The following is a 25015-nucleotide window of genomic DNA, read 5'->3' as shown; positions in this document are numbered from 1 at the left end:
TCTAATAAGCAGATCTCTGTTTTAGTTTTCTATTCAATGTCATTTAAAATTTTTTTTTGTTTCTTAATTTTAAGTGCATAATTTTTTTTTGTAGGAATCCGAGCAATACAAAATTATAATTTTAAGATAAAAATAATTATTTCAAAAAGATGAATGTAACTGGTTCAAATGAGGTAGTGTACAAAGAGGCAATGGATCAAGTCCATGCATACAACTCTAAACTGCTGCTTGAAAGACGCTTACGCATGCCATATATTGATAGCCAAACTGGTTTAGCTCAGCAAGATTGTCATCTTTGGGTAAGTAGAGTTCAGCGTTGTGCACCTTTAAGGGAAGGACAGGTTTACAGTTATCCTTCAAGGCGATGGAGGGTAAAGCGCAGACCTGACTTCACAGGTTCTTCAAAACAGATGGAGAAACCGAAGCCAATAGAGAGCATTGAACACCATGGTATTACGCTAATAATTTTTTATTGAAATTGAATCCTTTAATATTTATCCTTTCTAGTTAGTTAATTATTGAGTCGTTTTTATAAAGAATAATAATTTTTATTTTTAAAAAAAAAACTTGTATTTTGCAATTAATGTTTTGTATTTGTAATTTTTTATATTTAATGTAAATTTTAAACAGATTTTGACAAATCAATGCTATTTGGAGATGATTCCAGCACATTTTCAAGGGAAGCATTTCTTGTACCTTCAACTCCTGTGAACAGTTTAGCTATTGGAAATATTGACCAAGATTATTATGGGGAAGAAGCATTTGATTCTGAATTTGATAGTGATGATGAGTTTGTGAGGAAAAAAAAGCGTAAGAATAAATTAAAGGTAATAAATTTTTACCTGGTTTCCTTGATCCTTTTAACTTTATCTTTTTCCACACATTATTTTTAACTTAACTTAAAAATATCATAACACAGAAGTCCTTTGAATTGATACAATTATTTTAGGCCCTATATCTCAATGATTTTTTTTTTTTTTTTTTTTGAGTTAAAACTTGAAGTCAAATATTTTTATTTGGTTTAATTTCTAAATAAGATGGATAATATGTTATAACATCAATTTTTTGTTGCTAAGTTATAAAGTGGTATAAGATTTTTAAGTATTTTGATGAATTTGGAAACTTTTCTTTTCTATGACAACAAATAGGGCAGAAAAAATGCTCTTGCCATGAAACTTGCTGAAAAGGTTCCAATTCTAACTAAAGATGAGATAAGCAGACTTGTTGGTGAAGAAAGAAAACGACCATATGGATGTCAAAGTGAGTTATTTAAATAGTGGTGAATATAAAGAAATTTGCAATCAACAAAAAGTTGGTGATACTTATGTTTTTAAAATTTCTTTTTAGTTTGTAGTAAACGTTATAAAAACCAACAAGGTCTTCGTTATCATTATGAACACTTTAACCACGAGGTTGAAGATTTTACAGCTAACGATGTTATTGCTGAGTCCCAGATAGTAGACCGACCACCAGCTGATCATGTTACAGGAGCAAAACGTCAGAAAGGAACACCACCAAGTTCTTATTGTGACTTCTGCCTCGGAAATATTGACGAAAATAAAAAAAGTGGAACTTCTGAAGAGCTGATATCATGTTCTGATTGTGGACGTTCAGGTAATTAACATAATTAACATTTAAACGATTGTTCAAAATTTTAAAATGATCTCAGGTAATTGTAAATGTTCCTTTCTTTTTCTTCAAAGGTCATCCCTCATGTTTACAGTTTGATGAGAACCTAGCAACGCAAGTAAAGAAATACAAATGGCAATGTATTGAATGCAAATGCTGTTGTTTATGCGGGACTTCCGATAATGATGTTAGTATTTGAAATTTGTATCCAAAGAAATAGTTTTCCTCTTCACAGGGTTTATTAATAAAAGCATTACCTGACTAGGTTCAATTTTTCTGTTGCATATTTTTGCAGTAAACGCAACACTTTAGAATCATCCACAAGCGCAATATAAAAGCAACTTATCGCAAAATTCAAACGTAAAACTCCAGTCTAGCTTATAACAAAACTTTTTTTTTTTAGGACCAGCTACTATTCTGCGATAATTGTGACCGTGGTTATCATATGTATTGTTTAGTTCCTTCGATCTCTGAGCCTCCAGAAGGTTTAAATTTATTTTGTATTTTCTTAATAAGACTAAGTTTATTTAATTAAAAATTAATTTATGCACGAGATTTTTTTTTTTTTTTTAGTTTTTTTTAAATCTGGTCTTTCATAAATGTTATATTTTAGGCATTTGGCAGTGTCAGTTATGTGAAGCTCGAGTTAAAGGGGAAGATGTGCGCAAAGTCGCGGTTCTTCCTGAGCACATGGATTTAACATAACATTGTCTTTTTTTTTTTTTACATGCATTTGTTGAAATTTTTATTGCTACACACAGCTACCTCAAACGAAGCACGGACATTTTTGTAGCTTTGTAAATACGAAATTTTTAATTTATAAGTTAAAAGCATTTTGCCAATCCAAAATCCATTACTTTTGTCTTGGTTGGAATGGATAGGGTTAGAACTAGTGATTTTAATGTATATCGATGTGTTAAGTGAATCAATTTGTCTAAAACTTTGATTAAACTCTTCAGTTCAAAAAATGTTTTGATTTTTCTCCATTTAGCAGCATTTAGAACATGCGCTCTATTATACACCATTATTCCCTTCATCAGTTAATGTACTTAGTTCTAATAGTTTGGTGCTAAATGCTTCCAAAGTAAAATACTTCCTGGATTTGCAGTAACTATTAGTCATTTCCAAAACTCGCCCTTAAAAACCGATAAATGAAATTTTTAAGTGTCGCAATCAAATCATTTAATCTATAATAAAATAAGGTTCTTAATATTTGTAAGTTTTATTATTAGAATTGGTATTTCGTTATTGTTATTATTATTATTATTATTATTATTATTGTTGTTGTTGTTGTTATTGTTATTATTATTGTTATTATTATTATTATTACTATTATTATTATTATTATTATTATTATTATTATTATTATTATTATTATTAGCTTATCAGCTAACTACTCTGATTGCGAAAGCAGGTGACTTTCTACTTGTACTTTCTCAATAAATTCAAATTCAGAAGTTTTAATCGTGTTTTTTTTACCTTGATTCCGAACTCAACTTGGTAAAAAACTCAAGGTAAAAAAACATGATTAAAACTTCTGATGCTATCAAAGAATTGCAAAATCAAATGATCATTTGTAATGAATTTATTTAGAAAGTACAAGTTTGATTGATTTCGATCTGCTTGACCGAGTCAATTTTAAAGAAGTTGAAAATTCTGAAATTACAGATGTTGCGATCGAGAGGCTATCACATACTCAAGAACAAGGTAGAAAAATAAATGTCTTAGAAAACAATATTAGTGTAACCTGCACCAAAATGTTTTGTGGAGCGTATGGTTGGGATATGGTTGCCAATTAGCTGCAAAAGAGGTAACAAAAGCCATTTGAAGCTGAAATAACAAAATTTATTAGAAATACACAAGCGCCTAAATAATGCAATTTTTGCTGATCTTAAGAGACCACGCAAAGATATTGGTCCGAGATGGAGTAGTAGTTAAATTATGGTATCAAACATATTTGAAAAACTCGTGATATATGAACAAATCGGGACTAATCGAAATAACTGCAAGGTAAGATTAAATGATGAAACCTGGAAGTTTATTGAGGAATATGTAGGAACATTTGAGCCGATATTTTATGCAATTTTCAAAGATCAGACCATACCATGTCGGATTTCGTTTTACGATGGATGAGAATGGTGATGAATTTAGAAAAGATTGCCGATCGACAAAATAATTTCACATCTAAACTTCTGAAAGCTTTAAATTTACGTTCACAATAATTTTTTGAATGTGATGCTTTAATCACTGCACTCTTATTGGATCCTCGTTTTGCATGGAATAGTGCTTGCTAGTCATGAAGTTTTCAACGATTTATTGAGAAGTCGTGGAGTAGATCATCTACTTAAGATTCATCATTTTATAAACTCACAACGATAATGTGCTGAAATTGCTCGACAGCTTTAAAATGTACGAGATGAAGAATGTTTGACTCAACTTTCAGGTAGAGATTTCATTATCATTCAATAGTTAATATTTAACCTATATTTGAAATCAAGTGGTTCATAAAATAAATTTTGTTTTGTTTAATTATACTAAAAAAATCAAAATTTCACACAATGCATCAATAAAAGTTTTTGTTCAACTAAAAAAATCAAGATTTTCCACACTGCATCAATAAAAGTTCAATACTATTAACTAGCTTGGTATTGATAGTTTTCGTCATAGAGCATTATATGCTTCTTTCATTTACTTTTTCAAAAATCAAACGAAATTCATCCTCTTATTGATTTAAGGTCAAAGAGTTAAGTTTTAAAGAAAAGTTGATATCTCTCCTTTCTCTCCTTTCAGGAGGAGGTCAACGTCAAAGCATACATGTCATACAAAACACAAGAATTCATCAGCAAATAAGAAATATTGCATATAGTGAGCCACGTATTGGTGTCAATCAAAGTTTTAATATTATTAAGTATTTGCATTTAAAACGTGATGATCCTAATTGGAAGGAACTTTACAATATTTTTCAAGTTGTTTTTGGTGCAGCATTTTCTCAGGTCAAAGTTAAACGAGATTTTAGTAGTTTTGCAATGGTCTACACTCATTTGAGAACTCGACTTTCGGATGAAACATTAAACGCGATTTTAGTAGATAGACAAAATTAGGGTTTGCTTGACGAACTAAAATTCTCTTTATTACATTAATCATATATATATATAAAAAGATTGTACTTACCGTGGTGTGACCTAACAAAGTCCTATGCTTTAAGACAGTCCTAATTTAAGAAATGGCAAATTTCGTATATATAAAATAAACATTTGGGGAAAATAAATTAGTTTTTTTAAACTATTTATCTAGTTAGTTAAAATAACTAAATTTTCTTCTCTAAATGTTTCTTTTATATATACGAATTTTGTCATTTCTTAAAGCATAGGACTTTGTTACACCACGGTAATGTTACTTGTTTTAAAATGGAACATAAAACCGAAAAACAAAACCGAAGCTTTAAATCTTGTTTTTAAACACGCAGAAAAGTAATAAACTTTTGTTATAAAATAGCACAAGCAAACAAAAAATTTATTGCATTAATTTTGACACTTGTACTTACCTAACTTTGATACGCTGACTTCAAGTCTGATTTTTTGTAATTTTTTTTTTGTGCAAGTTTTAAGTAGTTAACATATTTTTTCCGAATTAGTTCTGAATTTGAAACTCATTTGGAAATTTTAGAGTATATTTGGAAAGATTTTATTTTTTAATCAAATTAAGTTAATTAGAAATTAAGTTAGAAATAAATTAATTAGAAGTTAAAAGATGAAAAAAAAGTCAATAATAAGTTTAAAACAAACTTCTTATAGCATAAACATCATCCTATCAAAGTCTCAAACTTTTTATAAATTTATAAAAAAGTAACGTAAAATTTAATTTTGAAAAGAATTCCAAACTAATCGTTAACTCATAAATATTCAATCGGGAAGAAACTCGCTTGCAGCTCTTTCGTTAGTAAAGTTCTCTTTAGTCAGCTTGCTTGATGCTCCAACAGTAGTCTACCATCATGTGTTTTTTCAAATATCCTTGATATTGATCATCCATTTTCTTAAAATCTTGATGTTACCGATCTCCTTTAAATAGTCATTTTGACCAGGAAACTAGTTAAGATGACTATTTATAAAATGAAGCTTTATACTCATTTCGCATCTAAGAGTATAAAAGACTTTCAACTTTCTAACAATTAAATCTCCAGAGTTTTTTTTTTTTTTTCTCAAGAAAGCTTTTTACAACAGCCAAAAATGACAACCTTGCTGTTTTCTCCTTGCTGTCGATTGTTTTAAATTCTTAATCACTTTTAATATAGAGAATTTATCGACCATCAAAAACTCCTGCTTTTTTTTCCCCTACCTGGCAATACCCTTTGTTTGCATTTCTTCTGGCGGCGGGAGGCAAAAATACCACCTCCAGTATAGAGCTCGCTGCTAGTTTGGAGGCAGAAACCTTTGGATGCGGTCTCCAAATCATCATGCCTCCAAAACAATTTCTGACCCGGCCACCAGTGGCTTCTACCTATTTGGCAGCGGCCTCCTAAGTATTCTGCCTTTCAAAGAAAAATTTTGGCAGATGCCGCCAATTAGAAGGCGGAAGCCAGTGGAGGTGGAACCTATAACATTCTACAAAAAAAATCTTAGGGGGGCAGCCGTCAATGGCTTCCGCCTCCCAAAAAAGTCGGCCTAACGGCAGAAAGTAACTTTGGCACTAGGAGGCCTTTATCAACTCTGCTTTTAAGAAAATAATTAGTCATGTCAAAGGTATGAGTTATACATGCATATATATATATATATATATATATATATATATATATATATATATATATATATATATATATATATATATATATATATATATATATATATATATATATATATATATATATATATATATATATATACATATATCTGTGTGTGTGTGTTTTCTTGTGATGATATCTATTGTTGAATTCTTTGACCAACAAACTATTTGACAACTAATATAATGAAGTTCTTTTCTCCTAACTTCCCAAAACGTATGAATACATTATACTTTATATGGATATACAGGTTAACCCTGTCACTTGAGCATTTTAAAATTAAAAACTGCCCCATTTTTCAAATTGTCAGATTGAGAAAAGTATGCGTTTTTAGATGCTAGTTGTTTAACTTTGAAATAAATGGCAGTTTCTCCATTAGTATTTTTTATTTAATTCATTTTAGTTATCTGAAGCAAAAGGTTTTAAATCAGTTGTCAAGCCATATTCAAATTTTAAATAGTATTTGTGACTCTTGTGCCACTCATAACATATTTTATTAGTTCTGATTTAACTATTTGGTTTGAACATGCTTTTAGATTCCGGTATTGTATTCATATTTTAGAAGTAGTTGCTCTTGGAGAGTTAGAATAGGTATGTCTGATATTATATCATTATCACAATCCTCTCTTACTTCCTCTATTCAACTTCCCCCACTAAATAATATGTTGACTTAAAACAGTAGTAAGTTAATTTTTGTATTTTTATTAGCTCTAGCCCTGAAAGGTGTGGAGTATGAATACAAAGCAATCAATCTGCTGAAGGGAGAGCAGGTTGTAATAGTTTGTAAAAGATAAAAATATGTTTGTTTTTAAACAAGTTTGAGTTTGTACAATAGATCACTTGGATAAAGGTGTGAAGCACTTTTTAAAATTTAAAAGTTGTATAAGGTTGCTTCATGAAAACTTTAATAGGTAACAGTTTTAGATTTAAACTTTCTAAAGATTATCTAGTTAAGTGGATTTCTGATTGTTTTTCAGAAAAGTGATGAATTTAGAAGAATTAATTTTCAAGGCTCTATCCCTACCTTAGTCATTGGTGGTCATAGTCTTTCTCAATCACTTGCTATCATGGAATACTTAGATGAAGCTTACCCAGATGTCCATCCTTTCTTCCCTCACAATGATCCAGTTAAGCGTTGTGAAATTCGTGCAATGGTTTTGTTGATTGTAGCTGATATACAGCCTATTCAAGTAAACATTTTTAATACTGTATAGTTATTACCTCTAAATAACAACTTTAGTGTAAAGTAAACTATCTTATACTTCAATGATTACATAATTAATTGTTATATATAATTAATTGTTTGTGAATGAATCCAGCATTCAATAATAACAAAGTTAGTCTTCAACAAGTGCAGGTTATACAGTTATATTTTAAAGCAAAATGGTTTCTAAATCAGTTTTATGAAAACTCAACTTAATAGAGTGTTTGCAGTATCTTTACATGCTATTATATCTCTATTCTTTTCATCATGATATTTTATCAAATAAAAAGTTAAAAACGTTTAATAAATCTAAAAGAGAGAGCAATGCATTTTCCACTGTTCCCTGTGGTTAAAAAAATAAAAACTTAGAGGTTGAAAAATGTAACAAATTTTTAGCTACTATAAAATATATAAAGAAAGCTTTTCTGTCACATTCAGGGAAAAACATATTTTGGGAAACTCAGGGAAAAAACTTTCACAATGTGTATAAAACCTTTAGTGGAATTCAATGTTTTTGTGTGTTTTTAAGACTTTAAAAATATAATATAGTAAAATAATAAAAAATTCAATGGGTACAGCATAAGGTTAAGTACTCAAATTGACTGATCAAAAGCCCCAATTAATTATCAGTATGTAACTTTAAAGCCCCAAGTTGCTATTTAAAAGTTTTTCAACTTAATCATTTCAAAGGTTTTGTTTTTTTAAAAAAAATCATTCATTTTGAAGGTTTGACAAGAATTATTTTAGAACAGTTTTTATTTTAACTATTTTATTAAAGGCAATGTAGCTGAACCTTGCATTTAAATTTTAAATGATGTTAGTGTTAAGCATAACTTTGGCTGTTTTAATTAATAAATTTACAAAATCTCTGTACCTTTTTTTTATTGGTATAGTAGTAAAAGAGTTTATTTTTCAGAATTTGTCTGTCTTAAACTTTGTGGGAGATGAAAAGAAATTGGATTTAGCACATTGGGTAATTGAGAAAGGATTCAAAGGTTTTTACCTTTTTTTTTTTTTTTTTTTTTTTCAAACTTATGTTAAAATTTAATAGCTGTATAAATTTACAGAAAAAAATAGAATATAACAGAAGCAATTCTTCAATATTCTATTTATGTTTTAAGATTTTAAATCATTTATTAAATTTTTTGCAAATCCTTTTAAATGTTTCTAAAAAATTGTTTTGTATTTCAGCTTTAGAACTATCATTAGAAAAGTATGCTGGGAAGTATTGCTATGGTGATGAAGTAAACTGCTTTTATTGATTAGATTTGAAATTACTCAAGTGATTACTTAAGAACTTGTATGTGATGTCAAAATATTGCTTTCTTGTTTATCAAATTAAAGGAACTTTCCTCTTGCAGATTACCATGGTTGACTTGTGTTTAGTACCACAAGTTTATAATGCACACAGGTATGATTTTGAAGAGAAAAGAAAAAGATAAAACCTGTTATTTTTATTCCACATTTAAGACTAAACTGCTGTCTAAATTGTTAATTAAATTATAATTAATATAACTTAATAAGTTATATTTATTTTTATTTAACTATTTAATATTAACGTTGTTACGAGTATCATTTTATAAAAACTGCATTTTTTTTTTCTTGCAAATATTTAGATTTAAAGTTGATATGAGTCAGTTTCCAATTATATCTCGAATCAACGAAGAACTCAGTGATCACCCTGCTTTTAAAGCCGCACATTGGAGCAACCAGCCGGACTGTCCTGCTGATCTTAAAACTTAACAGTTTTGTTTAAAAGTTTAAATATTGTCTTTTGTATTTTGAAGGTCTTTTTATACATTTAACTTTTTGTAATATTTTGAAATGTTCTTGAAAAATTCTTGAAAGATTCTTGAAGTTTTCTTGAAATTTTCTTGAGAGGTTAAAAGGTTCTTGTTATAGTTATCATATTTGATTTTAAATCTTGTGACAGGAAAAATGATGTTAGTAACTCACAACCAAAAGAAGTCTGGATCAAGTCTAAATTCTTCTACAAACCACACAGCCACATGGTTCAGTTTGTATTTTTGAATAAAATGACATGTATTTTTAAATAAATGCAATATTGTATTTATGAATAAATACATTGATCCTGATTGGTTTTTCCAACACGAAGTGTTACCTGCCCATGAAGTTCATCATTGCAAAGGAAAGTAACTTTAAATTGTACTGTAGTGAATGTTGCCCAATGACTCAAAACAACAAACAAATGGCAATAAACCCATCACAACGTTTTTGTAAATATACTGCCCTTTTTTTAATACTATTAAATTATAATGATTATATAAAAAGTAAAAACAGTTATTTCTTAAAACTTACATGTTATAGTTAAAAAAAGTTTAAAAATGTATTGTTTTCAAAGAAATCTAAAAAATAAGAGATTTTTTTTCGTTAAAATGGAAACTTTTTAATCTAAATAAAACTCTATATTTACTTTTAAAATAATCTTTTGACTTTATATGTTTCAAATATATTGAAAAAAAAAATTCAATCTGACTTTTTTTTTGTTCAAATTAGAAGAATTTTCTAAAATAAAATAGAATATATGCATATTTTTTTGTTTTAAATATCAGCTAAAAAATGTTCCACCGGGTTCTAAGGAGATGTGTATTTTATTCAGTTAATTAATATTTTTACTCTTAGAATATTAAGGGATTGCTGCGGTCACCTCCGGTATAGGGAGTTATTGAAGAAATACCAATGTCAATGAAGTCATACAAACCTTGCTTTCCGCCATTTTTTAACAGTGGTTTATTATATCAAAATAAATGAAAATGGCGGAAAACAAGGTTTTTATGGTCTCATTGACCTTTGTATTTCTTGAACTTGAGTTTTTTGCTTGTATAACTTGTTTTTGTATATCAAATATAGTTTCAAGAAACATAGTTTTGTCATCGTATTCTACTTAAAAGTTTGTTAAAATGTTTATTGTCAATTTTGAATAATGATTTATTATTCGATAAGTACTACACATTTGAAATGGCTTTACTTAACAACTTCAGTATTTCTTGTAAGATACACGTGATATTATTTACTTAAACATTATAGGAAACTTAATTTGAGAATTGTCAAAGAAATAATAACATAAAATGTTAAACAGTGTAAAGTGAAAAATAGCATAAAGTACTGAAATGCTTCTGATAGGGTAGAGGGGGGCAGCTTTGAACATTTTTTAAACTTTTATCTATAAATCATTATTTTAATTATTCTAACCACTTTTTTTCTTCTGAAAAGTCAAAACAATGATTAAGGAATAAAATTGCAGTGTTTTAATAAATTCTGAGCTATATATTAAGTCAGAATTCCCATTTCTCTAACACACGTGAAAATGTTCAAAACTGCCCCAACCTGAGGTAGCTTTGAACACACCCGGGGCAGCTTTGAATTATTTCAAGGAAATGGAAATAACTTGAGATTACTTTTTTTTTCTTCTATAGAACATTGATTTACTTTTTTTTTTTTCTTTTTTTTTTTTGAACAATCTTATAATCACTCTAAAGAGTTGATCAAACAAAAGTTATATAAAGCTATTTAAGCTGTAAATAGAAGTAACTCAAAAAAAAAAAAAGTTTACAAAACTAAACCTTAAACTTAAGAAAACCCAATTACACCAGTAAATGGAAATGGTCTATCCATTTTAAGTTTCTATTAGTAGCAATCGATAAAACAAGGGTTATGTAAAAATATTAAAGCATCCACTGATCTTATTAAAATCTTACACTCCAAAAACGTAATAAAAAATATATATGTATATATAATAAACCTCGTAATTTTTAAAAGCATCCTTACAAGGAACAAAATCTTAACTTTCAAAAAAAAACTGTAAAAAATCAGAATAAATAAAAGTTAAGATAACTCAACATGGATTAAAGTATTTTTTTGTTTTAGCTTGATTTTTTAAGGTTCTAATTTTGGAAGTTTCTTGTTTTTTAATTTCTGATGATGTTTCAAGTCTTGCTTTGCGTAAAAGATAACACTTTTTTTATTTCTTCTTTGTGTCAGTAAGTATCTTAGATTTCCCACTTTTTCTGCCTTTTTTAGTTTTTTTACGAGGTAGATCTTTTGGATATGGTCTTACTGATTCAGGTGTTATTGCGTGCTGTGATTGTAAGGCATTGCTTGTAATTTTTTGCTCGTTATCCTTACAATCAATCATACAATCTTGTTTTTGCATAACTATGCCTTCAGGTGTAATAGGAATTTGATGTGAATTATCAAAGCTAGCTATACTAAATGTTTCTTTCAGAGGGCAATATATGTTGTAGTATATGCTGGTGTCACTAAGCGAACTAAATCATGTATTGTTATGGTTTTTCCTGGATTGAATAAAAGCCAATCATTCTGAGAGATAGACAGTTTTTGCTTGAAAGGACTATTAACTGCTACATCCAAATTTTTCATTCTATGAGTTCAGTGAGGAAGAAATGTTAAAAGTACCATTCCGTTTTCACAACAATAATTGAAGGCATCTGATGTACTATGGCTTTCATGAATATCCATTAAGAGTAAAACAGGATCCTCTTTCGAACATCTAACTAGTTTTTTTATATGTTCTAGAACCTTTAAAAACAATGGCGCTGTCATCCAGCCACTTGTTGGGTTGTTTGCATAACCAATTCAACCAGGCGATACTCCTTTCATCATGGTGTCATAAAACCGTGCTCTTGGAAATATGAAGACAGGTGGAATGAAATTTCCTATGGTATTTCCTAAACCACACATAGTAGTTAGGTGTCCACGTTCAGCAGACACACACTGTCCTACTTGTTTTGTTCCACGTGATGCTATAGTATGGGGTACTTGTACTAATGTCATAATGCTGGTTTCGTTGATATTATAAGTTCTATCAGAAGTGAAATTATGTTTTTTTAAAACTTTTTCATAGTTATCAAAAAACTGATTTACTTTGTGCTGATTGAAACTTGTTGAACGAGATAAACTTTTATTTTCAGGTTCTCTAAGAGAAAGTTCTTGGTGACGTTTCATAAAGCCCTTCAACCACTCTATACCAGCTTGTTTATTTTCCATCCATTTACTTGGACATTTGCAAAGTTTAATATCATAATGGAGTTGCTAATTTTTTTGGTTGCTTATATGTTAAGCATTAATTCATTTTAGAGTTTTTTATTAGGTAGTCTCTTAACATTAGTTCCTCATCTTTGTTAAATACTTGTGCGACAGCATATTTAGTTGTCAAACCAAACTGGGTCTTAGATAACAAATTTTTATACTTCTTTATTCTGTAATGTGAAGTATTACGTTTTATATCATAAGTTTTAGCAGCTTCGCTTGGCCTCATTGATCCATTTGCAACTTGGAGAACAACGTTATTAACATCTTCCTCTATGATTTTTATCATTCTCTTTTTTTTATAATTTTGAACCATTTTTGATATTAGATAATCAAAATTCAGGCTGTAATAATCAAGCAATAAAGTGCGAGAAGTTTAAACAACGCACTATGCATCGCTAAGCGGAAATAGGATTTTGTACATATTTTTTAGTGATTTTTCATATTTAAACTTTTTAAGTTTTTTCTTTTTGCATTCAATTTTTAATTCTCTATAAAAAAAAAATCATTTTTAGTTTTTTTAAACTTTTGACATCTTAAGGGTTTTTTTAAGGTTTTAAAAAACTCGCTTTTTTGTTAAAATCCTTTCAAAATATATGATAAGTGTAGAATTTCTATATTTTTTTTATGCGAAATTAAAATAATAATGTATTTAATTGAATGTAAAACAAGAAATAGAAAAAAAAGGTTTTTGAATAGCATTTTTTTGCTGATTTTTTGATTTCTTAAACATTGATTAATTTAAGCATGTGGTCACAGAGGTCGCCTCGTTTTTTTTAAATAAAATATAGCTACTGCAAATCGACTTTACTGCCATGCAAAAAAATTGAGGCGACCTCTGTGACCTCATGCTTTAAAATCATTTTTACTACTGTGAGTTTTATTAAAAACCGACTAAATTCTGTAAAGTAAATGAAAATTCCGAAGTTCAATAACATACGGTAAGTTTTTATTTGATTCAGTTTTACCTTGCGATGGTTTTTATAAATTATCAAAATGGCTTGATTCACTCATCGTCAACTTTTAACACATACATTTCCAGAGCAGGTGAAATATTCAGAAACTGAAGTAAAATATAGTCTCTTCAATATGATCAAACATTCAGTTTCTAGAGAGTTTGAGTATCTTTTGGAGTATGAAGATAATTCTATTAAAGTTTTAGCACAGGAGGAACGTGATAACATGTTATTTGCAAAGTGAGTGGTGATGGTCAGAGTGACCAATCTGAGTTTCAGAATGCAGTAACTATGAAGAAAGGTGTGGATGATTACACTGTGTATAGTAAAGTGTTTGTACTGTTGGAGATTAGAAGTGGAAAAAAGATACTATGGAAAAATTGTAATCCAAATAGTCCAGATGCAACCCGTCATCTTATGTTTTGTTTTTCCAAAGAGACTGCTAGTTTTATTCAAGAGAATGTTGAACATTTACAAAATGAAATTTTGTCTTTAGAGAATATTAAAAGTAAACTTATACTTCATGACAATACTTTTGTTATAAATTCAAGTTTGTCAACTATTTATACCACAATGAATGATGGTAAAACACTTAATGCTGTGGTATCAAAAATGCTTTAAAAAATATTGCATCTCAGTGCTGTCATGTATGTCAAGCAAGTCCTAAGGAGTTTAATTTGGAAACCATTTGGAATAAAGATAAAAATGCAGACAAAAATATATTGAAACTTGGAATATATTGAAATCTTCAATTGTGGATATTCAGCATGGAGTTAGTTTTTTTTTAATACTGCTTGCAAACTTCCAGCAGTGAAACAAGGAAGAAAAATAGCAGCAAAAAATGGCCAAGAATTTATAGAAAACAAAAAAAAAACTCCAGCACTTATTCAAAATACAATTAAAAATAAGGGTATCTTTTGTCAGGAAGGGAAGTTGTACATCCAACACTGGCAATGTTACACGAAAATTCTTTAATAATCCATCTGTGACTGGAAGAATACCACTATGATGAAACTATTTAGGGACCTGCTCATTGATATGAATAGTACAACAGCAAGACCGGATGTGAAAATTTTCAAGCAGAAATCTGAATGTCTGTTTGGTCTCATTTCTAATGATCAGTTTTTAAAAACCATTCCAATGTCACAGTCTTTGCATAGAATGGTAGTTCATGGTGTTTCTTTTATTAAATATTTTAAGTATCCAATAGGTTCTTTGTCTGAGAGTGCCATTGAAGCCAGGAACAAAGCCAACAAAACTGCATGAGTACGTCATGCACGTTTAACTTCTTTTGCTGAAAATACTAGGGATACAGCTAATTATTTATTTATGACATCTGATATGTACCTATACTGTAAGAAAAACAAAATGCAAGAGGTATTAAGGCTATATTGCAAGAAGATTAAGCTGATAACTGTTCTTAAGGTAAATATTGGAGAAAGCTATGTATATCTTAAATTTAAATATTTAATGTTATCGTTTAATTTTATTAATGATACATTTTAGGTGCTGGTGGTAACCAATCTGATATTTTTGAGATCTTTTCACATAATCAACACAGCATGTTTTTTTATGCTTGAAAAAAAAACAAAAAACTAATTGTTAGAAAAGTTGAAGCATAAGAATCCCAAACTTTTATGTTTGAGGAAAAGTTGCATCAATTGGCCTCAAATTGACTCAATTTTGCCATGTTTTTGTTTTCCTCAAAGATGTGTCTAAAGTCCTATTTCTACTTAGTGATGCATAGTGCAATTCTTGAAGGCTTGTTGTAGATATTAAATTTGCTCCACATAAAGATTGCTGAGACATGTTTAGAATGAAAATTTTAATTATATTTCAATTATATACATTTATTACAGTGAATACAGTTTTTTCTTGAATGTAAAATTGTTAAAATTAGAATTTGATAGATAAATTCTATAATAAATAGTTTATATCTTAAACTATACTATTTTTTACAATAACAAAACTTTTTAAAATTTTAGTGTTTGTTGTTAAATAATTTTAGGAAGTCAAAGAGTAATGGTTCATATTAAGAAAAGAAATCAAGGAAGCATCATTAAACCATGCAGCTGTAATTGATAAGCAACTTTTAAAAAAAGGCTATTCTCATAGCCACATATTGTTAAAAACCTATTTTAGCATCAGAACCTTGATTCTGCATTTGAGGGGAATGGAACTTCTGGAGTATTTATTTCACTTTTATTTATAATAAAATATTTCTGCTATTTCCTTTTTTATTTAACATGAAAATATAAGTTGGAGACTAAAAATGCCTGTAACCCCTAAAAAAGATAAATTGATATATCAGATTTAGAGTTTAAAATATCAAAAACTATCGGTTTTATATCTTTTTAATCAAAAATCGAATTAGTCCGGATAAACCAACTAAAAAACCGGAATGAAACCGGTTTTAAAAAAGACCGGACTTTTTTTTATAAATATATGTATAAACAAACAATATCTCATAATTGATGCTTTGTTAAAAAAATTACTTCAAAATGTTAAATAGTTCTCTAGTTATAAGGCTATTTCCTTTTTTTCTATCAGCGCGACGCATAGTGCAACGGTTCAAAGGTGCTCGATTCATTTTATTCAAAACTGCCCCAACAGTATTTAAAATAATAAACGATAATTTTTTCAAACAAAATTATCTCAATGATTGACATTTTCTGCTTAATTGTAAATGTTATGAATCATTCTTATAAATAACATTAAACATTTCACAAGTAAGAAACGTGGTCAGGAAAATCTTAAAACCTTGCATCGAAATGTTTATGATTTGTTTTCAAAAACAAATCAATCAAGTATTTTGTTTATGCCAAATGCCAGGAAAGACAGGTGACAACGAGAGTAAATATTATCTTCACAAAATATTTAGCTTTATTAAGTTTAAATAAAAAAACGCTTCAAAAATGCATTTTTTCTAAGCTGCCCCCCTCTCTCCCTTACATGTTAATGATTTTATTAACTTAAACTTGCGATGTTGTGTTTTGGCTGGAAAATTCTAAAATTTTAATTAAAATTATCTTTTACGTTTGCAGCCAAACCTTACGCACGCATGAACGCATATGCGCGCAACTTACGCGTCAAAGGTGTGCTTAGTAAATATTTTTGTTTACAAATTTAAATTCTTTGACTGAAAAATCTATTATTTTCTCATATGCTATGTTTATTTATGGCGTTTATCAACTTTATTGATCATCTGCGTCGTCAACACATTTATAAATCGGTAGACTTAAAAATTTAGGCACTTGATTGAAATCTTAGGCACTCGATGTTTTCAATCAATCTGTGTTTCGGCGTCTTCTACTAAATCAGTCTTTTCAAATTCGGTAACTAATTACAGGAGAGTGTCGATAGACGGTGTATTTCTTACATAATCTTCTTTGAAATTGCTTTTGTGTCCAAAACAATTATTTCTTCTATTCTTAAATTAAATTTAGAAAACTATATTTCTTGTTAATATACCGCTGTTAATATGTTTTCAAAAATTTCACGTTTTTTTTCTTTTCTGGAAAATACGGTACTGCAATAGCAAAATATCAAAGGTTTTACATGCCCAGTAGGGTACAGTGAGATTTATATGTTTTTGAAAAAAATAAATTTCAAGCTTAAGAAAAGGTGTATTCCTATGTAAAATTAAATTTCAAGGTAGGTTTGTTATGGACCACTTTTTGATAAGAAAACGTCTTGATACCCAAATTTTCATATTTACAGATTATTAAAATGAAAAAAATTTAAATTATTATAAAGTAAACAAAATCCGTTTTTATGTAATAAACTCTCCTAATAAGCGCAGCGCCGAATTAATTTTAAAAGATATTTTTACTTGGCTCTCCGCTGTATAAAAGCTTTATACAAGATCGAAGTTTGTTACTATTTTATTCATTATTAGTTATTTAATTGAGATATTCATAAATGTCAAAAGTTAAGACTAGATCATCCACCACTGCAATTTCAGATTTTATTGGACCTGGAAAAGATTTTATTCCTAGTGAGCTGCCTACAAACAGAGCAGTTATTCAAAAAGGGATTTTACTAAAAGAACAAAAAAGCATGACATGCAATCTACACCATAATAAATATTCTAACAAAGATCTTGCTAGCGATCTGATTCCATTTGTTCTTGCTCAATGGAGAAAAGCAAATGTTAAGTTTCAACAGCCAGTTATTATTGGTGAGAAATCACTTTATTATAGAATTAAAACCCTTTGGGAGAAAGTAGAAAACGTTGCATGGGGAAGAACTAAGGCAAAAGTAAAAGAAGAACTTATATTGAAGTTAGATAAGCTAATGGACCTCATAAAATGTCCTCATAAGATTCTTCTGTGTGAACATGATATGTCTGGGTGTTCTTCCCCCCAAAATTGTAAAAGTAAAGCACATATAAATTGCACCTGTATTTTTTCTAAAAAAATTCCAACTATGGAGCTCAGGTGGTTATACAGTCAAAGAAATAAGACAGGTGAAAAGTCTGACATGCAAATGGGACATGCTGATAAAATTGAGACAACGAAACTTAGAAAAAAATATAAGAGAAAAATCAGTGACGAAAAAGCTTATGAGAAAAGAATGAAAAAACTACAAGATGATCAAGCATCCTTTGAGGTAAATATAATTTCATAATAGTAAATATTTTCTTTGTTTATATAGCAAATTATACACACACACACACACACACACACACACACACACACACACACACACACACACACACACACACATAAAACAAAAATAATATTTGTAAAAGTTTGGTTTTAGGTCACAGAAAAACAAGATATAGAATTATATGAAGAATATCAAAAAAGTATTTCTCCTGATATTTCACTCAATGACAACTATAATCCAGTTAATGTTAACTTTACTTTAAAACAAGACAATGAAATTAAATTGTTGGTTGAAAGGCTTCTAAAGGATAAATTAGGTGTCTATGCTTTCCTTGTAACACGATTTTTAGAAAAGAAGTCAAGAAAAAACACTATGTCAATAAAAAACACAGCAATGGCTAGTATAAGGTAATCATATAGATTATTATTTTGTTGAGCAGCAAAAGTTCGGATAATGAATTAATAAAAATAAATATAAACTAGTTTTATTTTATAGGTTTGGGATTTCACCTGCCGCAACTGCAGCAATTGCTACAAGTTATCTGCAAGATTTAGTTGAAGCAGGATTTCTCACCCCTGAATACTCTTACCTTGCTTGTGATCCTTCTAAGTTGACGAGAGCAAGAAAAAAAATCATGGTAGTAGCAAAGAATAATGACAATTTTAATCTTCCAAAAGCAGATAATATTGGCATTTACTTTGATGGAAGAAAAGATTCAACAAGAGCGATGATAAATGATTCAAATGGACAACTACATCCTATTATTATCAAAGAGCAACACATTACTGTGACTATAGAACCTGGTGGTCGATATCTTGGTCATTTTACTCCAAATGCACATACTCATTCAGATAAGCCAGCTAAAAAGATTGCTGAAGGTGTTTATAATTTGCTGCAACAATATAATCTTACTGAATCATGTTTAGTACTTGGAGCTGATAGTACTTCAATTAACACTGGCTGGAAAGGTGGTGCTATAACACATCTTGAAAAGATGTTAGGTCACAAATGCCACTGGGCCATATGCATGCTTCATTCAAATGAGTTATTTTTGCGTCACCTAATAGAAGGAATTGATGGACTAACATCATGTAGTACTGGCTTTGTAGGTCCTGTGGGAAATTGTCTTGCTGATTTTAATAAAATGGAGTACAATCCTCAATTTAAAGCTCTTCCAGAGGGAGAGAGCTTTGTTGACATTCCAGAAACAATACTAAAAAATACGTCAACAGATCAAAAACAAACCTACAAGTTATGTAAAGCAGTTAAGATCAGTGTATTGCCACCTAATCTTAGAGAAATTCAATGTGGCCCCTTAAGTCATGCCAGATGGCTCACTACTGGCATGAGAATAGTCTTTATGTGGACAAGGAAACATGACTTAACTGATCAGAATTTGAAAAATCTTGAGTTACTTGTATTATTTTGTTTACAATTTTACTTTAAACTTTTTTTTGACATTAAAGTTAAAGACAGACTTGAAGATGCTTCCAATCACATTCTGACTCAATTGAGAATTCTTAGAAATCAACCTGTTATAGTAAGAGAAATTGTGACTCCCTACATCCAGTTAGGCGCTTGGTATGCGAACCATGAAAGTTTATTAATCTCTTCATTATCTAGTAATAATGCAGAAGACCGCAACTTTGCAGTTGACCGAATTTTGGAACAAAGGGGTAATAATATCCTTGGAGACATGCGAATCAGACCAAGAAAAATACCTAAACTGAACTTTGAAGCAACTACTCTTCAAGAGCTAGTCAAATGGGAAAATGGTGTAGTACAAGAACCGGTTTTTACTTGTTCGCTCACTAAAGATAAGTTGGTATTGCTAAGATTGACACCTCTAATAACTCCTTCTGCTAAAATTCATACTCAAAGTACCGAGCGTGCTGTAAAACAAGTGACAGTAGCATCCATGTCAGTAGTTGGACCAGATGCAAGAGATGGATATATTAGAGCTAGAGCTCAACATAGAGAGTTGCTACCTGTTTTTAAAACAAAGAAAGAAATTTTAATAAATTTTCAATGTCAATAGATTTGAAAGATATGTTGTTTTATTTATTGTTTTTTTAATAGTGTTATAGTAGTGTTATCAAATTATTATTTGATTAAGATGGGATAGACCTCCTGTTTTTTGGGGAAACCGCATCACTGGCACCACCTTTGTTTCTAATGAAACAAAAAAAACAACTGTTATAAGCAAATTTGTTAATCATTGAAACCTCATTGAAAATTGAAGACCCTCTCCCCTGAAATGTCCAGAATCTGCATTGCTGGTAGGATTCATGCAAGATAATGACTTTGAAACAAGTATCAAAAAAGCTTGCAATTGGTCTAGAAACATTATTTGCATTTAATATTTCATCGCAATGAAAAAGAAGGACATGTAAAGCATAATAAAGGACAAATGTGACAAATAAGATTTTACTAAATTTTGCAATTTCTAAAAGTGAAAATTTGGGTATCAAAACTTTTTCCGATCAAAGATTTTTTTAAGGAAACCCTATTTAAAATTTGATTTTACATAAGAATACACCTTTTCTTAAGCTTTTAGAAGAAAAAAAAATTCTCGCTGTACCCTAATGCCCAGCCGGCACACAACGTAGTATTTACGTTGTATTTATGTTAAAATTACGTTTTACGTAACTTAACGTTAATGTAACGTTGTGTAAACGTAATCTTTTTAACGTAATATTCTAACGTTGAGCTAACGTTGACACAACGTTAAAAAAACAAAGAAATATTAACGTAACATTCTAACGTTGAGCTAACGAAAAGACAACGTAAAAAAACAAAGAAATATTAACGTAGTTCTGCTAACTTTTAAAAAACCTACCGTAATATTTTACATTTTTATCTTCTTAAAGATGGCGTAAGAGAAGATAGGAAACACATTTGTTAAAATATAATTTTAAAGGTAATTACCTATAATTATAAAGGTAATTACCTTCGAACTAGACTTATAAGTTTAGTTAGAAGGTAATTATCCAAGTTAAAAGGTTTGAATTGTCTTTTAAAAGACAATTGAGGAATTTTGAAAAAATATTTTTAAATAAACAGCGTACAAGTAGTAAAAACTTTGAATTGCTGATAAAAGATTTAATAAAAGGTAGTAAAATGTCGATTATAAAGGTTTGATTTGATTTTTTATCGTTGTCAAAACCTGTTCTATAAATTATAGAACAGTTTTTTTTTATCTTATAGAATGTTTTATTATGATATTGAACAATTTTTTATTCTTAAATTATGTTACAACTATTTCTGAATCTACTAGTTCTCAGATAAATTATAAATACTTAGCTCGATGTCATTAAATTTGTTCAAATTTTAATTTTTTGAATTTCCACAATAAAAGTTTGTATCCAATTATTTGAAATGTTCAACCATGATGTAACATTTGTATTTGGGTATTTATTATTACAATTTTTCTTCTTTTAATCTCATTTTAAATTTTAAAAAGTTGTGCTACTATTTTACATTCCTTTAGTTGAATCCAAATTTATAGCTAAGTTTAGATTTTTTATAATAAATGTGAGTAATATGTCTAGTATTTCACTTTAGATGCAAGGAAATTACAAACAAATATCAAATTGGTAGGAGCCTAATGCTCATCCAATTAAATCTGCTACTCGGCATAGTTAAGGTAAGTCAGTAAAATTTTATCAGAGAATTCCAACAAAATTCCTAACTTTGACAACCTATAACTTATGTTTTGAATGAGATGAAATAAATTTGATGTCAATATTTTTTATGAAAACTATATCTGCTTGTGTTTGAAAAAAAAAAAAAAAAAAAGAATGTGTGACAGTATTTAGGGTTTTTGTAAAGTGTATATTTGAGGTATTTTGCAATTTTGCTCTGTCGGTTTGCATCAAATTGGCGTAAATGAAATTACAAAATGTCCTTAATTTGAACATGATTATAGATCAAAAGAGCTAGAACATTTATAAAGTGTTTAAAGCTGATAATTTTATAAAAAACATGTTATTTTTACCTAAAAAGTACTGTTACCCACTTATTAAGTGAAAGTACTCAAAAAAATGAGATGCTGGGAGTTGTAGCTCTTTTTCTTCTATTTTCTCAATGAATTTTCTATTATAGTTTTTTGAAAAACACCTTAACTACGCTGAGTATGATATTATTTTGAATCTGATAGTTACTTACTCTGAGCAATATAGTATAACATTTTAAAATCAAGTTAGCTGTGGAAAATCAATTTCTATAAACTGCTTGCATTGCTTATATTTTCACAAACAACGTAAGTATGTTATTAATAAGAAACATGAAGATTATTTTTCATATATCTTCACCGAACATATGCTATGCAAAAGTGTTAAAAAGAAATCAAATTATAAAGTGAGTAGAATAAAATTTATTTCAAAATTTTCATTTGTAAAAAGCATAGAGAATCTTCAACATAAGCTCAAATAAATGATCAGATTCCAAATATTGGAAAGGTCTCTCCATTGGTATAAATAAATGCCAGCAAAAAGAGAATGCAAGCATTTGTTACCCAGTCATCTTGTATTCTCACATTTTTAGTATTTGTTTATTCATTTAGTTGTGTTTTAGTTAAGATAACTTAGTAATTGAACTGAAAAAAAAAACAATTAAAATTGTTTTCCAAACTAAAGTTTAACCTTAACATTTCATTCTTGGAATACCTGTAATACCTCATTTTTATTTTGAGATTTTACTTTAAGCAAGTTTTTATTTTATCCTAAATAACCATATCTAATAAACATAAGCAAGTGTTTTTTCTATCTTTCCAAAAAATGTTTTCAGCGCAATTATTACTAATAATTATTACTATATAGTAATAATTGCACTGAAAACAATTTTTGGAAAGATAGTAAAAACGCTTGCTTGTGTTTATTAGCTATGGTTATTTAGGATAAAATAAAAACTAGCTTAAAATAAAATAAAATATTTAATTAGACTTTTAACTGTATGATTTTAATTATGATACAAACATTCAACTGTATGATTTTAATTATTATACAAATATTTAGCTGTATGATTTTATTTTGATACAAAAATTTAATTGTATGATTTTAATTAATATAAAAACATTTAGCTGTATGATTTTAATTATGATAGAAACATTTAACTGTATGAGATTAATGAGCTAGCAAGTAAAAAACTTACTTTGAATAAATGTAGTTACCTTTTTATTATTATTAAAAATTTAGGTTTTCTTATTTTTTATTTTTTTATTATCTTCAGTTTTTATTATCATGTTGTTATTGTCAAAACTACTAAAATTTAGGTTTATTTCAGAATAATAAAAATGAATAAACAAGAGAAAAATCAAAACTTGAGGGAATGGCGGCAAAGTAATTGAGCCTTTCTGGAACTGAGAGTTCTGACCTAGACTCTGAGGTTGTTATGAGTGATGATGATGAAGATCTAAATATGTTAATATTGTTCTATCTATCTCTTCTTCCTTACATATTCTTTGTATACTTAGATATATCTTAGTCTTGTATCTTGAAAGTTAGCGTTAAGAAAAAATCAAGCAACTAGTCAGTTATAAGAAAAATGTATTTTTAACTATTTTTTTTAACATCCCGTTAACAGTATCCCATGTCATATTTTAGAAGTCATCCTGCTAATGCACCAGTCTTCGACGGAAGCACAGATAAAAGATCAAATAGGATGCATCTTAAAGTTCTCACCATTTTTAAATGGAAGCAAAAAAAATTATTTGAAAAAGCAAGTGATTGTTGAACAATTATTAGTTTTCAGTATTTTTTATAAGTTTATTATATATGCTATGTAATATACAAAAGAATATATAATACATCTTTAAATAAAGTCTTTAAAAACATTTATTGTATTTTTAGTTTGAGTATCCCGAAACTGTTTTTCTAACGCCTTGTAAGGGATAAAAAAAACCCTTATATTAACGTAGAATATTGATTGTAATTGTGTTAAACATTTAATGTTAGTATGTTAACATTAAAGGCATATATAAACCGTTTACATACGGTTATATTCATATAAAAACCATGACACGAAGCCATAGGCTGTGGCAGGTTTATATGAATATAACAGTATATTAATATTAAATATTAAACACAATTACAATAAATATTTTACGTTAATATAAAACGCCAATAATTTTCCAACTTAAATTTATGTTAATATAACGTTAATCTAACATTAGAATTTTACGTTTGTATAACGTTATTATCTAACGTAAATCTAACGTAAGAATTTTACGTTACAAAACCTTTCCATTTTGCCGAACCGGCAACGTTGTACTAACTAAAAATCAAACGTAAATACAACGTTAATACAACGTTGCGTGCCGGCTGGGTGTTTGACAGTAATATTTTTTCAAAGTTTATTTGCGTATTTTTACACTTGTTTCCACATTCTCATCCCTGTTCGTTTGGTTTAAAATAATATATTTTAGCTGGTATTAATGTTCCAAATAAAAAAACAATCACTAACGTAGTTGGGAAACCCTTTAAAACTTTCGGGGAAGGGGGAAATGATGCATTAATGGGAGGTGGAGGGGGATATGCATTTTTGAAGATCACGTAAATATGGCTCATCAGACAAACAAGTGAGGGGGAGGGAGTATAAAATAACTAATTGGTGTAAAAAAAAAAAAAAACACTTCACCTTAGATGTTGCTCTCCTCTGGTTCTTCATCATTTGTTTGTCATCTCTAAAACTAATCCTTAGTGTAACTGATGTTTTATTGGAGTTGACTTAGCCATCCAATTATTTATGGTTGATAAGTTATTTCAAATT

General features: G+C 28.9%; 3 protein-coding genes across 5 annotated transcripts; all 3 read left to right on the top strand.

Moving 5' to 3' along the window:
* The first annotated feature begins 67 nt into the window (after nt 1-67).
* LOC145183418 (zinc finger protein ubi-d4-like) lies at nt 68-2478 on the top strand. Its single transcript, XM_080058760.2, has 7 exons — nt 68-450; nt 631-827; nt 1149-1260; nt 1348-1614; nt 1704-1816; nt 2033-2114; nt 2243-2478. Exons 1-7 carry the CDS (start codon nt 150-152, stop codon nt 2332-2334), a joined length of 1164 nt encoding a protein of 387 aa, XP_079914886.2. The 5' UTR covers nt 68-149; the 3' UTR covers nt 2335-2478.
* A 3667-nt stretch (nt 2479-6145) lies between these two features.
* On the top strand, nt 6146-9706 carry LOC145182793 (maleylacetoacetate isomerase-like). 3 transcript variants are annotated; one of them, XM_090086038.1, is made up of 9 exons: nt 6146-6368; nt 6943-6997; nt 7115-7176; nt 7384-7596; nt 8527-8605; nt 8802-8854; nt 8972-9021; nt 9227-9355; nt 9544-9706. In XM_090086038.1, exons 1-8 carry the CDS (start codon nt 6360-6362, stop codon nt 9351-9353), a joined length of 648 nt encoding a protein of 215 aa, XP_089942164.1. In that variant the 5' UTR covers nt 6146-6359; the 3' UTR covers nt 9354-9355; nt 9544-9706. The 3 variants fall into 3 exon arrangements, with proteins under 3 accessions (XP_089942164.1, XP_089942163.1, XP_089942162.1); XM_090086037.1 differs by having other exon boundaries at nt 9227-9397; XM_090086036.1 differs by lacking the exon at nt 9544-9706 and having other exon boundaries at nt 9227-9467.
* A 6295-nt stretch (nt 9707-16001) lies between these two features.
* Nucleotides 16002-20309, top strand: LOC149889463 (uncharacterized). Its single transcript, XM_090086010.1, has 3 exons — nt 16002-18247; nt 18401-18654; nt 18743-20309. The coding sequence occupies exons 1-3, from the start codon at nt 17558-17560 to the stop codon at nt 20283-20285; spliced, it is 2487 nt and encodes an 828-aa protein (XP_089942136.1). The 5' UTR covers nt 16002-17557; the 3' UTR covers nt 20286-20309.
* Nucleotides 20310-25015: the final 4706 nt, after the last annotated feature.

This window comes from Hydra viridissima, unplaced genomic scaffold (assembly GCF_058129835.1).
Source record: "Hydra viridissima isolate aposymbiotic clone 2 unplaced genomic scaffold, HvirCarnegie_v1 scaffold_4, whole genome shotgun sequence".
Classification (NCBI taxonomy): domain Eukaryota; kingdom Metazoa; phylum Cnidaria; class Hydrozoa; order Anthoathecata; family Hydridae; genus Hydra; species Hydra viridissima.
This window is presented reverse-complemented; position numbering and strand designations above follow the sequence as displayed.

Bases quoted from the DNA above. Each gene is read 5' to 3' on its own strand.
- LOC145183418 (XM_080058760.2), top strand. From the start codon at position 150: ATGAATGTAACTGGTTCAAATGAGGTAGTGTACAAAGAGGCAATGGAT. The intron at 828-1,148 runs GTAATAAATTTT...GACAACAAATAG, and splicing joins AGCGTAAGAATAAATTAAAG to GGCAGAAAAAATGCTCTTGC. The intron at 2,115-2,242 runs GTTTAAATTTAT...GTTATATTTTAG, and splicing joins GATCTCTGAGCCTCCAGAAG to GCATTTGGCAGTGTCAGTTA.
- LOC145182793 (XM_090086038.1), top strand. The intron at 8,855-8,971 runs GTAAACTGCTTT...TTCCTCTTGCAG, and splicing joins AGTATTGCTATGGTGATGAA to ATTACCATGGTTGACTTGTG. The intron at 9,022-9,226 runs GTATGATTTTGA...GCAAATATTTAG, and splicing joins CAAGTTTATAATGCACACAG to ATTTAAAGTTGATATGAGTC.
- LOC149889463 (XM_090086010.1), top strand. From the start codon at position 17,558: ATGTCAAAAGTTAAGACTAGATCATCCACCACTGCAATTTCAGATTTT. The intron at 18,248-18,400 runs GTAAATATAATT...GTTTGGTTTTAG, and splicing joins ATGATCAAGCATCCTTTGAG to GTCACAGAAAAACAAGATAT. The intron at 18,655-18,742 runs GTAATCATATAG...TTTATTTTATAG, and splicing joins ACAGCAATGGCTAGTATAAG to GTTTGGGATTTCACCTGCCG.